This window comes from Cibotium barometz, chromosome 49 (genome assembly GCF_041138505.1).
Source record: "Cibotium barometz isolate CiBa-2024 chromosome 49, ASM4113850v1, whole genome shotgun sequence".
Classification (NCBI taxonomy): Eukaryota; Viridiplantae; Streptophyta; class Polypodiopsida; order Cyatheales; family Cibotiaceae; genus Cibotium; species Cibotium barometz.
Window position 1 is genome coordinate 25313252 of NC_141094.1, and position 14401 is coordinate 25327652.

A 14401-nucleotide genomic window follows, 5' to 3' on the forward strand; every position below is an offset into this window, starting at 1 on the left:
ACATTACATCATTGTAAAAATGGGATCAGACACTACCCTTGTCCTGAATAAGGCAAGAGGCAAGACCTCCCGCATAGATTTGGGTTTGCATTGTATATTGACACAAGATAAACATCAAAAGCCCAAAAGAATTGTCAACAATACATTAAAACATGTTGCTCACATGGAGCAAGGACTGATGGTCAAGCTCATGGCCCCAGCCATGGAAAGAAGAAGAACATCTCTTTCCAAGAGAAAGATCAACACCGAGAAGAAGAGCTAGACAAAGCATTGAAGGAAGACATGGACGCGTGAAGAGAAGCTGCCACGACAAAAAGACTGAAGAGAAGAGAAGATGTGAGGCTCCAAGAAATGAGGAGCCATGTGAAAATCTCATAGAGAGAGAGAGAGAGAGAACCCACAACCCAATGTAGCCTGCCCCAACAGAGTAAAACCACCTCTAAGCCACCGATGATGTAGGCCATGTGGTAGATGTATGTGTGAGCACTTTAGTCAAGGTCGCGGGCACTTGTAGTAGCCTTGGACAAATAGAGAGAGAGTGTGTCAAGGACTATGAGTTTAGGGACTTGAGGCACTGGTCGCGGACTATCAAGTAAGAGGGAAACTTGGTATAGGGTCCAAGTGTGCTAGGAGTATTCACTTGAGGGGAGGTGTTGAATTATACAAGCGAATAGGGTGTGTGCAGGAACAAGCCCTTAGCAAGAGGCTATAAAAGAGAATCTGTAAATGTGAGAGAACCTGTGAAAAGGTGAGAAGTATCTACTGGGAGAGAATAAAGGGTAGCATGAGGAGATTTAGGAGGTGTGGAGATATTCTGGGAAGAGGTGGAGAGAATCAAGCAAAAGAGGTGGAGTGAATCAAGGAGAGATCAGTGGGATTAGATGCTTGGATGTAAACTCTATAAATTGAGGCATTGGCCTAATGAGAATTTGCTGGTATTTGATTACCCATGCCTACATTCAGCTATCAGTTAATTGCTCACTAATCACATCTTAATTATCATCTAATCTCTTTGTTAATGATGTTGATTCTAGCATTTGATCCACCATAGCTCATCACATTGCTTGCAAATTTAACAAGCATGAAGATGAGCGGCAGTCCCATGCACAGGGCAAAGAGCAGGTGACCCCTTCGCATGGCAAGACCCAAGAGCAGGGGTCCGAGAGTTCAAAAGATTATGAGGCAGACCTCTTGGGATTTAGTAAGTAAACTTAACATGTTAAAGCATTCATTCGATCATTTATTCATCAACGCTCATAACATGTATTTGATGTTGTGTAAATGTAGACTACCGTCCACCGTCCCATCGTGGTGAACCCCCTACACTTAGTTTTGAGCTCGAACATGGATCACCTCCGTCTCACGCTTATGAGAGTGAAAACATAAGTACGATCTCTCAAAAGTGCGAGTGACTCTCTCCATTCATCGTCATTATAGCGTTTTCACTCCCCTTACATGCTTTGTTGTTCTAGGAATCTTGCAGTATTGCAAAGATTCATGGGATCTCTGACAAGGTGGGGTAGCATGGACGCCTTTGATAGCCTTGGAGGCGTGTGCTTGGTGTGGGCTGATTTCCCTACAAATACGTGTCTCCACAACAAGGACGCTTTAGAGGTTCCTTAGTGGAATGTTTTTTGGGAGACACTTGTGGAGTCGGCTTTTGTGTTTGCTGTGCAGAGTTCCTACATGCCGGTGGCACTATGGTGTGCTCTCTATGTGCGGAGCACTTGGCGATTGTTGTGCGGGAGGTAGGAACTTGGAACTTCACATTGCGAAGGACTTTGTTCTTACGCGTCCAACGATATCTCTATGTCATGTCAAAAGATGGCCAAGAAGAGGTGAGTACAAGATTCTTTGGTTTTTGTTAAAGTCAAGCTCAACGATTTCCCTCCCTAAAGTATTTTTACTAGTGTGTGCAAGTTGGTCTCTACTTTGGTCATCGCTATCTTCATTGTAAGATTCCTCCCCAGCCCCTCAAGATGTCCAGTTTCTCCCCTTGTAATCTATCCCCTTTTCAGAATAATAATAGATCTTGTTTCTATCTGTTGAAATTCCTGAGGTGCATTAGAAATAGTGCACAAAAGACCTTAGCCTAAGGGTCCAGATTTTTTGAAAATTTTGGATTAAGGTTTCTATGGACCAATAGGATTAATCCAAATGTAGGGAGGAGATAAATTGAAGAATAAAGGAAAAAACCCCCCAAAAATGAGTAAATGTTCACATAAGATGAAGAGTGGACTAAGGACCAAAGAAAATAGTTAAAAAACTGATTTTTGACACCTCAGAGTGGGGATCTACCCTCATGAAGGAGGCACCTTTTTTATCATCATTACCCCCAATTTTAAATCCATAAAATGAGATATTTTATCTCTCCTCTCTCCTATTTCAAAACTAGATCCAAAAAGTAAGCTAAATTGACCCAAAAATGGTAAAAAATTGACCAAACTGATCTGGAAAATTCTAGAATCAATTTGCTTGGTTAGAGGCTCACATTTTCCTATAAATAGAAGCCTCCCCTTTGTAAAAGCTTAATAGTGTTTATGCACTATTACTCTGCTCCTGTCCTGAGCCATTTAACATTGAATTTCTTAATAATTCAATTGTTTTTGGCCTAATCCTCTCCAAAAGTGAATTGGTGGGCCACTCTTGCTTCAAACAAGAGTAGAACCCTCAATCCCTCAAGCCAAAGGAGAGCTTACAAGCTCCATGTAAGCTAATTTCTTACTCATTTTTGAATTTTAAATCTATGGTTTTCTTAATTTTTATGCTCTGCAAATGTTTGAATTAAATTCTAATGACATGCCTTTGATGAAAAGGCCACCCCTTCTCTTCTTTACATTCCAGCCTTTCTTAATCCTAGAAAGATTAATTAAACTCTTTTTATTTTTTACTCTCTTGATTTTAGAAAATGGTGTAGATTAGAGTTCTTAGAATCTAATTTGGGTTAATTTAAGTCAAAAATAGAATGTTAAAAATGAGAAATGGTCAGCCATACAAAGGAGGTCATGGTAAAATTTTCCAAAATTTTGTGGAAAAGAAAGTTTGTTTTTACGTTATTCCAAAAGAGTAATTCCCACCATTTTTGCATCTAAAAGAAATATTCTAATTACTCCATGTACATATTCACCTATGAATATGCATGGATATCACTGATATTAATTATTAAATTTTATTTTTATGTATAGAAAGATGCATAAAGAATTTTTTTTATTTCAAAAGTGTTATTCTCATTAAATTTGATTTTTATGCATAGAAAGATGCACAAAGGAATTATTTTTATTTCAAAAGTATTATTCTCATTAAATTTGATTCTTATGCATAGAAAGATGCATAAAGGAATTATTTTTATTTCAAAGTGGTATTCTCATTAAATTTGATTCTTATGCATAGAAAGATGATAAAGGAATTATTTTTATTTCAAAAGTGTTACTCATTAAATTTGATTCTTATGCATAGAAATATGCATAAAGGAATTATTTTTATTTCAGAAGTGTTATTCTCATTAAAGTTGATTTTTATGCATAAATAGATGCATAAAGAATTTTTATATCAAAATTAGAATTCTCTTAAAATCTATGTTTAAATTCTATGAATAGATGTGATGTGAATAGATGTGATGAGATGTGATGTGAATCAGATATATGTGAATGAATGGGTGGATAGATGTGATGTGAATAGAGGTGATGTGAATAGAGGTGATGAGATGTGAGGTGAATAAATGTGATGAGATGTGAGGTGAATAGATGTGATGAGATGTGATGTGAATCAGATATATGTGAATGGATGGATGGATGGATGTGATGTGAATAGAGGTGATGAGATGTGAGGTGAATAGATGCGATGAGATGTGAGGTGATGAATAGATGTGATGTGGATCAGATAGATGTGAATGAATGGATGAGATGTGATGTCATGTAAATCAGGATGTAAATAAATGATATGGGATGAGGTCTCCAAGCTCTACAACTCCTTGAGAATCAATTCCACTGTGCCTCTCGTGAGCATATTGTCACACCGACGCATTGCACGGGTACTCGTCCCTCCCCTCACGTCACTTCACTCACACACTCATTATCATGCATTAGGAAGAGAGATTAGCAAGAGGATTAGCAAGAGGATTAGCAAGACTCAATTGCACAATGGGAGAGTATGTTGTATTATGAGAGATATTCACTTATATATATGGCCATAAGTGTTCACACTCACTTAAACTATGGCCGGACGGGCACTTTAGGCTCATAAGAGGCCTAATGCTATTACAATGACTACTCTCATAAGAGGCCTAATGCTATTACAATGACTACTCTCATAATATATGCATGAAGTACATCACTTAGGACTTCATCCTAACTTACTCTACCACATGCTCTTGAAGCAAGAATCGTCATAAATACTCCATCACACCATTACGAGCACTCGTCCAAGTTGTAGCTTTGGACACTATTGCTTCATATCTTGAATGTATGACCCTTTGGTGTATCTATCATGACTCCTTCATGTAAGATAATGGAAATAGATCTTGTTAACCCTAGGAATGGGTTAGCATCCCCCCTTCTTGATGGCGATTGCGTCCTCGTGATCACGTTGAAGACCTTTATGTGGGGAGAATGGACAAGATTTGTCGATGGCTTTGATATTGAGTGACCTTCAATGGTCTTTTTTCCTCCAGAAGGAATAAGAAAAGCTAGTTAGTAAATGAAAAGGTTAGTGGTTTATTTGGAATTCCTAATGGGTAGGGGGTGGGGTTTTTTGCGGAGTGATTGCATTTTTATATTTGTGTGAGCATGTTTTTTTTGGGAAATTTTTTACTCACTTTGTTTTTGGCAATCATAAGCAAGGTTACATGTGATTTGTGTTAGTGACGTTAAGAGATGTTAAAATAATAGGAGAGAAGAGAGGGAAGGATCCGGAGGAATGTAGACATAATCATCAAAACGACATTTGTTTCTTAGTTCCTCATTTGATTCAATGACGCGACATTCATCACTTGAAGAAATTGGCCTTTGATGATGTCCCTTTGTGTGACAGGATTCTTGTCAAATGTTATTGAGTAGGACCTATTCTTGTTTGCTTCTTCCCATGTGCTTTTTATGTATATTTAAGTGCTCACATGAAGCAAATATACATTAAGTATAAGAATTGAGTCAAATAGACTCTTATTGAGCTGCTTTGTGTTGAAGTAGCCACTGGTTGCCGAGGATTGAAAGAATTACGTCAACTTGCGAGCTAGTATAAATATCTTCATTAATGATTGGAGATCATTGATTTGTGAAGATGATAGCATCGTTTGGAGAGGTTTATATTTGAAGGAAATTCCAGGCGCAATGGGTTGTACCATTGACTAGGTTTTCGCCCACCATGCTCCCCCCATCCAGAGATGGACTTGGAAAGTTGTTGATGGTGAGGCTTTGGTGCCAATGTTCTCCAATGCATGAGTATGGATATGTACTCATGGAGCATTTGCTACGTTAATATAGTTAAAAGAATAGTAGCAATAAGCTTAACAAAATATAATGGCTATTGAAGATCTTTGGGAGTTGCCATATGCGTTACTCCCTTGTTTTTGTGTTTTTTTTTTGGCATACCACCTTATAAGCAACAGGTTCTTGTGGCTACTCTCCTTTTTAAGAGAATAGGTTCTTATGTCCGCCGCGTAGTTTTTGCACTTATGCTTCACATCCAGAGGGGTGAAAAGAGCATTGTGAGTTTGTCTTTGATGCACTCATAAGTCCCCATTGCAGACGTGGGAATTGATTCTTGAATTGTTGGCTCAAATGTTGTCGAGGCGGTAGGTAAGACTACTAGTTGGTTACTATTGGGGTTGTTAGAACACACAAGCTCTTGTGTAGGTGTGCTGAATGTACGAGAGTGGTTGAGTGACTTGCTTGGTGTTGTTTGAGCCTCCATTCTTGTCGAACTTTAGGTGAAGCTATTGGGGTTGAAGTTAGGCTTTCTTCATGGTATTGTTTGAGCCTCCATTCTTGTCAAACTTTAGGTGAAGCTATTGGGGTTGAAGTGAGGCTTTCTTCATGTTGTTGAACCACATGTACAAGCACCCATCTTTGATGAACATTATAAATTGTGGCTGATGCGTTTGGTGCTAAGGTTTCTTTCTTTGTGCAAGCTTAGGGGGCTTTGTGATGGGCTTGGAAATCCAAGCGTTGGTATTCCCTTGGTAGTACCCTTGTGCTTGCAGTAATCTTTTTGATACCCACACTTGTTGACTTGGTGGAGTTCTTTGAGAAACTTGCATAAGCTTTTGTAGACGGTGTTGTGGAGTACTTTTATTTTTCCTTGGTCCCTAAGTGCTCAATTGAGGAAGAGGCTTTGAATGTCGAGGCACCCAAATTTTATTGGTACCTTCATAGTAGCCTTGGGCTATAAGTAGCTTCTTCTCCTCCCACCTTTTGATACCATTAAGATACCTTGATTTTTGTTGTCTTGGTGGAGTTTTCTTTTTGGTGGAAGTGGAAGGTTTTGGGACCTCCTTCACATTGGTTGGCACTGAGGTTGCAGGTTTGAGACTCATGGGTATTTTTGATGATGACGAGGCTAGAGTCTCTTATGGAGTGGATGTCGATGATGAGGCTTTCGAGCATGCGGTTGTCTCCTTTGGTGAGGTTTGTCGATGAAGAGACATAGGCTCTAGGGCTTTTCCTTTGAGTTCCTTGTTAGAGATAGATAGTTGCACTGTGGGAACTTCTTCAAGAATGGCTGTTGATTGAAAGGTTTTGGCATCGAACTTTGTTGGTGAGGATGGGGTTGAAGGAGTAGATACTTTATCAGAGTTGGTCATTGACGCAGATGGTAGGTCATTATGTAGAGAGGGACTTCTGTGGAAGAGGCTTGTAACATTTTGCGTTCAACATTATAGAAATCTATTAAAGTTGGATCCTCGTCCTCGTAGTATGGTATTGTCACCTTTGTGCCGTTGACCATCATGTGATGACCCTATCACACTGGTAGCAAAGCACAATGGTGCTTGGGTAGTAACAGTCCATTTATGCCCCAAGATCAAATCTGCTTCCAATACATACTCAACCACAAAAAACTTGCAAGTAAGGGATTTAGTTTCAATATACATTATATGTTAAAAGTACCCAAAACATGGCATGTTCAAGTCCTGTGTAAAGGGAATTCTTTCAAGATGAGCAGTGAGTGTTGGTTGAACTAACAAATCCCATAACTCCAGGGTCATGAGATTGTGTTCTCGTGTTGGATAAAGCTATGCTTGAGCTGTGGTGATTTTATTGGAAAGTTCCAATCCAGGCCAGAATCCTAGGGATCTTTTCAGTAAGATATGTTGGAAGTCCAGCTCCTCCAAGGTGTCGTCCTCCTGTAGTAGCAATTTTACAATGCCTGTAGGACTGTTCAAGGTGACTGTTTGCATGGATTCATCTATTGAATAAAACGATTCACATATCCAAGTTTCACCAAGGACAACATCATACTCAAGGGAATCTAGGGTAACATGGAATGTAAATTCCACATCTCCATCGACTGTTTGAGTAGCATAGCTAAAGTAACTTGGAACTTCAATGTTTTGTCCATTGGATCCTCTTGCAAGACCATTTTTTGTAGGATAAGTTTAGGTTGTCCCAATGACACCCAAGTGTCTATTTTCATGATGTTATTTTACTAGCTCGAGGGCTAATCAGTTTGCATTTGCGCTTACATCATTGCATGTAGGAAAATCTAACCAAATCATGATAGAATCTTCAAGAGGAACCATGGATGTTTCAGTTTTTGTTTTAGCTTCAAATCCCATTTATGTTTCATATTCCCATTCACTTTCATCCCCTTTTTGGCTCTCAGCTTTTTCAAGAGTACCCAATGTGTACACTAGCACACTTTGTCCTCTGACAATTCTAAATGAGGTATGTTTGAAAACTTGCGAATCCTCATAGTCATGTTCTTTGGAGCTCCTCATATCTTGGTATAACTCATGTTGAGCCCTTAAAGGTGCAAGTGCTGATCTTATGCTGGCTTCACCACCATGAGAGAAGAGCATTCCTCCCCAAATGAGGTTTTGAGAGACTACTTCAATTTTGTAAGGGAATTATTGAATTCCTCACGTGCTTTCTCAATTGCATAATTCATGCAATCTTTCTTGAATGACTCTTAGAGTATGTCTTCCTCTTGAAAGGGAAAGTGGCAGTCCTCTGGGTTTTGTATTTTGGTTGCTTTTTTAGGTTTGGCATTATTAGGCTCAATCACAACTGGTGATCCTATGAAACATTCAACCATGCTAAGAATGCTCTCCTAAGCTTGCTTTTTGCATTCTACGTGTCATGTGATCACTCATGATTTTCAATTTAGGGTGGTTGGGTGGGTTCTAGTTTCTTGATTAGTCTATGAGGTACACTGAGTGAAGAGTCTGAACTTGTTTTATCCTCACTAAGTGATGTACTAGAACTTGTTTCATCTTCTGACTTTCTTTGGATCGTCAGTTTTTCATTATATTTGCCCATGCGATAAGATCGAATTCTAGTTTTTGTATCTGGTGTCGCACATATGGGTTTTGTGGTTTGAGTGGTGGCCTTTGAGGTGGACGCTTCTACATCATGTGTAGCTTTTGGCTCTTTTGGGTTTATGTCCCCTTTTGGGTTTATGTCCTCCACATGCTTCTTTTTCTTATCCTTTAATTCAACCTTGGTTTTGATAGTTTGTTGTCCCTCGTTTTTCTTGGGTTTAGAAGGTTTTATTTTCTCTTTTGGGTTCTTCTTTAAAGCATGCTATTCTACCCATGTTGAGGTATTATCTTTTGCGTTCTTTTTTATTGTTTCTCGTGCCTTGACTTGTAAGAGTGTAAGCACATTCAAGGGTACCATGTTGAGGTATTATCTTTTGCGTTCTTTTTTATTGTTTCTTGTGCCTTGACTTGTAAGAGTGTAAGCACATTCAAGGGTACCATGGATAATTGCCCGTTTTGTACACTCAAGATGTTAAGAGTTGTATTTTTGTGAGACTAGTTGCATTGAAGCAACTCATCTTGGGCAATCTTGGAACATGTACTCAATGCCACATCGTTAACACATGGTTGCAGAGTGTCAGTGACTATGGGCATGGAAGTATTCCAAATTGTGCAATCTGCCACTTTGTGAAGTCCATGACAATAGAAACACTGAAGTGTTCGATTAACTACTTCTTGAGCAGTTTCTACCCTTTGTACTGTTTCTGTTTGTGGTGCATGGGAGATAGTGGTCTTAAGTCCATTGTTGATGAATTGGGACACTTTTTAGTATCCTGATCAAAGGATTTACAATATATGCAGTATAGAAAAACATGTGTCTTATATGCACAATGGAGATTGGGATGGTTGTAGTGATTGCACTTAACATAAGGAATTTCACTCCTCACTTATAGAGGCATTAAGGATGGTTGGTTTTGAAGGAGCTCATCTTCTCTTAGAGGTGTCGATTGAAAGCTTTTAAGCAAGGCTGCATAAAATTCGAGAATGACAATTTCGAGATCAATCTTTCTTTTGCCATTGCTTCACTTGGTTTAGATGAGGAACACCTCGTAGCATGATCATCTTCTAGCATGTTGTTATCTAAACGTATTGCTTCTTACAACATTGATCAAATGTTTTTGGGTTGGATACAATGATCAAGTTAAGCTGTTTTTCTTTAAGCCCATCATGAAACATCTCTTCAATTGAAAATCGTTTAATTTTTCCCATGACACATCGTGAGTCCAAGATTTTTATCTATAGGATAAAGTCTCTAATGGTTTCGTTTAAGTTTACACCACTCAATTGAATAGAGTTCTTTTGTTGCACTCCACCGATCACCTTGTCTAGAAAAGCCATGTATAAAGACTGACTTTAAGGTTCTGAGGTTGGTCTTGATCGCCAGCATCAATGTGATGAACCATCGACTAGCTTTTCCCTCTAAGCATAAGTTCAACGCATATACCTTGGTGGGGCAGTTTGGGTTTCCAAAGGCCTCGCATCGCTGTTCAAACATTTGTATGAATTGAACAGGATCATTTGTGCCGTCGTATTTGCCCATAATTTTGGAAATTTGTATGGCCGTATTTTTGTATGAGTCATTGAGCCATCTGTGAGTGCTCTTGTTGGAGAGGCTCATTGAGTCCTTACCCCCCTTCCTAGACTAGTCAGTATATCTAAGGTGTGGGCATCTAGGGGTTGCAAAGGGTTGGTACGTATAAGATTGGTAGGAAGGTTAGGTAAAGGACAAAAGCCCGATGGGATTAAAGTGAGTCAAATTCCTCCAATTGATGTAATTAGGTGTTTTGATGCATTTAGATGCTCTCAAAACACTCAAAAACACTAATTTCGACTACTCACATGATCAATTCAGACCCCAATAAACATATTTTCTAAAATTTTTACCTCTTGAACAAGATTAATCACCCTTAATGACAAAAACTAGTCCATTAAGAGAAATAATCAAATTCAAGGATTTTTTTATGGTTTTAATATTTTTTTGAAATATCAAGCTATTCCTAATGCTTGCTAACACTCTAATGTGTAAACAATTTCAACAAAAAATACACAATTAAGCTAAAATTAATAATTTTAGTTCTATATTTAACACTAAAGAGAGCTAACATTAACTAAAAATTACATTCTATTACATTGTTTGATGCAATGGATGCAAACTAAGCCTAATACAAACTATGTGCAAGCCCTAAGAACATGAAAAACCACTATAACAATAAATTAAGCTAAAAATTAAGCAAAAAACATTCTTTACAAAAACAAAAAAGAGAGCTATTCTATAACAAATCACCATCAAATCCACATATTTTTCATGGGAAACCATTAATCAAGATAATGGGAAATGGGTAATGCATAGATTAGAGGAAAAATGATGGAAAAAGCCAAGGGGGATGACTCCCCAGCAGTGGTGCCAAAAATGTTATGGCTCATCCTAACCCTCCTTGAAACACATCCAATAAGAGGTTACTAATAAGATAACTTGAGACAAAGTGTTTATATCTTGCACATGAAAACCTTGAACTCGTGATGTGAGGATTCAGAGAAACTCAATGGCGCACAAATGAAGAAATGATTCCTCGTGGGTTTCCTCATGAGATTGAAGAAAGACACACTTTATACAATCTGAGCACACTCTCAAATCCAGATGGTTCATGGGAGAAACTCAATGATACACAAATAAAGAGATGTTTCCTCATGGGATTGAAGAAAAATACTTTGTGTAATTTTGATCATACTCTCAAATCCAAGTTATTTTGATCAATGTTGCAAAGAAGCAAGTGCTTAGACGACATGTTGGAAGATAAGCGTGAACATGATCTTCCTCATCGAATCCGGGAGTAGAAGCAAGGAGTCGTCTAATCCGACACTAGAAGCAAGGAGTAAAGGGAATTGATGACAATTTCAAGGGAGGATTACAATTTACAAATATTCAAACATTTATGTGAGCTGACCCTTGGTCTCCCAAAATTATGTGAGCTCTCTTAGTCTTCCAAAAAGGTAATTTAAGGGGGGGAGGTTTATTTTTAGGGGGTTTGAAGGCATTCCTGGCTTTTGAGAGTTAACGATAGAAATAGCGTGGGAGGTGACGAGCTCGCCATTTTCTGTCAGCAGGCGGCATGAACGCGCTCTTTGATCGGGTGTCCACCTTGGTGGGGCGCATCTACCACGTTCCTCCGCGTAACGGAACGGATATAGGCGGCGGCGGCGGCCGCGGCGGCGACGGCGCCAGCACCAGCGCAGCGTCATGCTCTTCAGCTCCTACGTCCCCTTTCCTGGTGGGCGCTAAAGATGCAAAGCTCATGGCCCGTGCGGTTTACCTGGGCTTCGCTTGCCTGGTGGGAGAATCCGGCGAGTCTTTGGTCCCTGCTGGCCCTGTCGCGGCGCAGATCCGGGTATCCGAGGTATCCGCCGGCCGCCCTCCTCCCCTCTTCCTGGTAGAGTATCCCACTTACGGCCGAATCCCCCTTTTGTTCCAGGTGAAGCTGGCCTACCTCTCCAAACAAGGCTGCGAGTTGTGCATCGTCAAGCCCTTGGACCGCCCCTTCCCCTCCACCCGCTGCTTAGAGCTCTGCAGCGAGGAGGAGATTGACGGTGGCCTGGAGCAAGGCGACTCTATTTTCTGCTTCTCCTTCCCGGAGAAGGAGGGCGTGCCCGCAATGGTGGAGGGCGCAGTGTCGTTGCCGCCCGCCCCTTTCGACTACGGCATCATTGCCAAGTTTGGGCTGGCCTTGGGCTTGCAAGCGGGCATCGTGACCAATCTGGCAGGCCAGATTGTGGGCAGCCACTCGTGCGATTTCAGCGTGGAGGTGGGTGACCGAGTGGATCTTCAGCCTCTGATGTGCAGCAGCGCCAGCAACCCCTGCCCGACGGTGGTTATCAAAGACACATCCACATCCACATCTACATCCACATCCAAATCCAAGAGCTTCCTAGGGATGCCTCGGTTTATGCTGCAGCATGTGCAGGAGAAATTCGCGAGCAGCGGTGAGCGCAGGAAGCAATCCTCACAGCAGTCGAGGATATACATGCTGAGCCAAGCCCGCGAGAGGCTCTTGTTCCTTAACAGGAGATGCTCGTTAATGTACACACTGAGAAGCCTGCTGGTGATGAGTGGCAGTAGCTGGGAGCAGGAGGAGGAGAGATCCACGATCGTGATGATGCAATCGCCGCACCACCTCCAGAGGCAGCACAAGCATAAACGGAAGCGACTCTGGCGCATCCCAACCACCAACTTCAATCAAGACACATCTTTGTCATCAGAGGAAGATGAGCACAACTGTAACAAGCAACGTCAATTGATCAAATCACCTTGATCTCCCAACTGAACTGGTTTGGTTCAAATTTTTGACTGGTGCAGTTGTACCACCTATTCCATGTGATGTCTTTTTGGATTTGAATCAAAACAAAGTGTGGCTATGTCTATGCTAGTCATCTGTCCTTTGAAGGTGATTGAAACCCATTATTGAGTAAAATCGATGGGTTGTGTATGTTATTTTAATACTATCTATATGTTAATCATATACCTTAGACAGCAGCTAGAAGGTGTTTGAAACTCCTCCATCTATATTTATCATATGCATCAACCAAGGCTTGCTTTAGTATTCTAAGGTCTAGAATTTAGGACAAAATTATTGAAGCTCCACCAGCCATTAGCATCTTGCATAGTGAATTTAGTGCTTATCGGTACAGACTGTGCTGGTTAACATGGCAACATGATGCTACATGTTGTGTACACGGGCAAAGGCTTTCCAAATGTTGGCTCAGCTTATGTACAAAGTGTTTGGGCCGCCCAACAGGGTAACCTTTATATCAATATTCCCACTGCATGCAATGACACGACGATACCCTTACACATTAGTTTCAGTAACGCACTTATTAACATTTATGGGAGATGCAGCAGTCTGGAAGAGGCACAGGAGGTGTTTGTTGAAATGCCATCTCCTGAGTGCTATGATTGCATTCTATGCCCAGAGCAAGCCAAACCAGACTAGAAGCTCCTGAGCTTTTCAAGAAGATGCAGCGAGCAGCTTCAAGTGAAACAAACTAAGTTTTATCAACATCTTGGCTAGCTGGACAGGGCAGGCAAACCCACAAACAGATTCAAGACAGTGGATTCGGGCTAAATGCTGCCGTTGCAAATGCCATTGGCAGAGTGTATGAGAAGTGTGGGAGATTGGAAGATGCTCAGAAGATGTTTCAGGAATCTCTATGGTTACATGGGATGCCATCATAGGGGCACATTCTGAGCAAGGGAAGGACTTGACACCGTTCAAAGATATCCAGATCAAAGGGTTTGCTCCATGAGGGTCACAAATACTTTGCTTTGATGGCTAAAGATTACGGCATTTTGCCTGTGTCATGGATTATTACATCAGATGGCGCTGCAAAGGGTGCAGCAAGGTGGCTTGCTTGGGCAGCAAAACACTCAGCAAGACCGGGTCATCTCAGTCCAAATCAGGTCCCAAGGGGATTATGTTAACCACCCAGCTTTTAACATATTTTCTGGCAGCCAATCCAGCATACACATCCAATGTCTAGGGTTGTAACTCGGTTGTAAGCTCTCTTTTTTTAAGGTCTAGTGTAAGGGTTAACAATATCATCATAAAGTCCTAGGTCTAGGCCCTTTAAAAAAATACAGAAATACTTACCCAATAAAGTGGTCATAGGGTGCTTCACATCATCATAAATGTTAAAAGGGACAAATAACTAGTTTTAGGTCTACATTCTATACATGTTATCCCATTATAAATACTCTCCCTCTACATAAGACAAGAAGCCATTATAAATACTCCCTCCTCCTACTTAAAACAAGGGGGAGAGTATTTCTATATATATTATCCTATTATACTCTCCTTCTACTTAAGGTTCTCCTTCTACTTAAGACAAGAACCAAAAAAAAAAAGCGCAAAAGTCAAGCATGCTCTTCTTCTTCTT

At 40.4% G+C, this 14401-nt stretch overlaps 1 protein-coding gene across 1 annotated transcript; it reads left to right on the forward strand.

Moving 5' to 3' along the window:
• Positions 1 to 11511: 11511 nt before the first annotated feature.
• LOC147610425 (uncharacterized) lies at positions 11512 to 12978 on the forward strand. Its single transcript, XM_086786329.1, has 2 exons — positions 11512 to 11868; positions 11944 to 12978. Exons 1-2 carry the CDS (start codon positions 11584 to 11586, stop codon positions 12778 to 12780), a joined length of 1122 nt encoding a protein of 373 aa, XP_086642455.1. The 5' UTR covers positions 11512 to 11583; the 3' UTR covers positions 12781 to 12978.
• The last annotated feature ends 1423 nt before the right edge of the window (positions 12979 to 14401 follow it).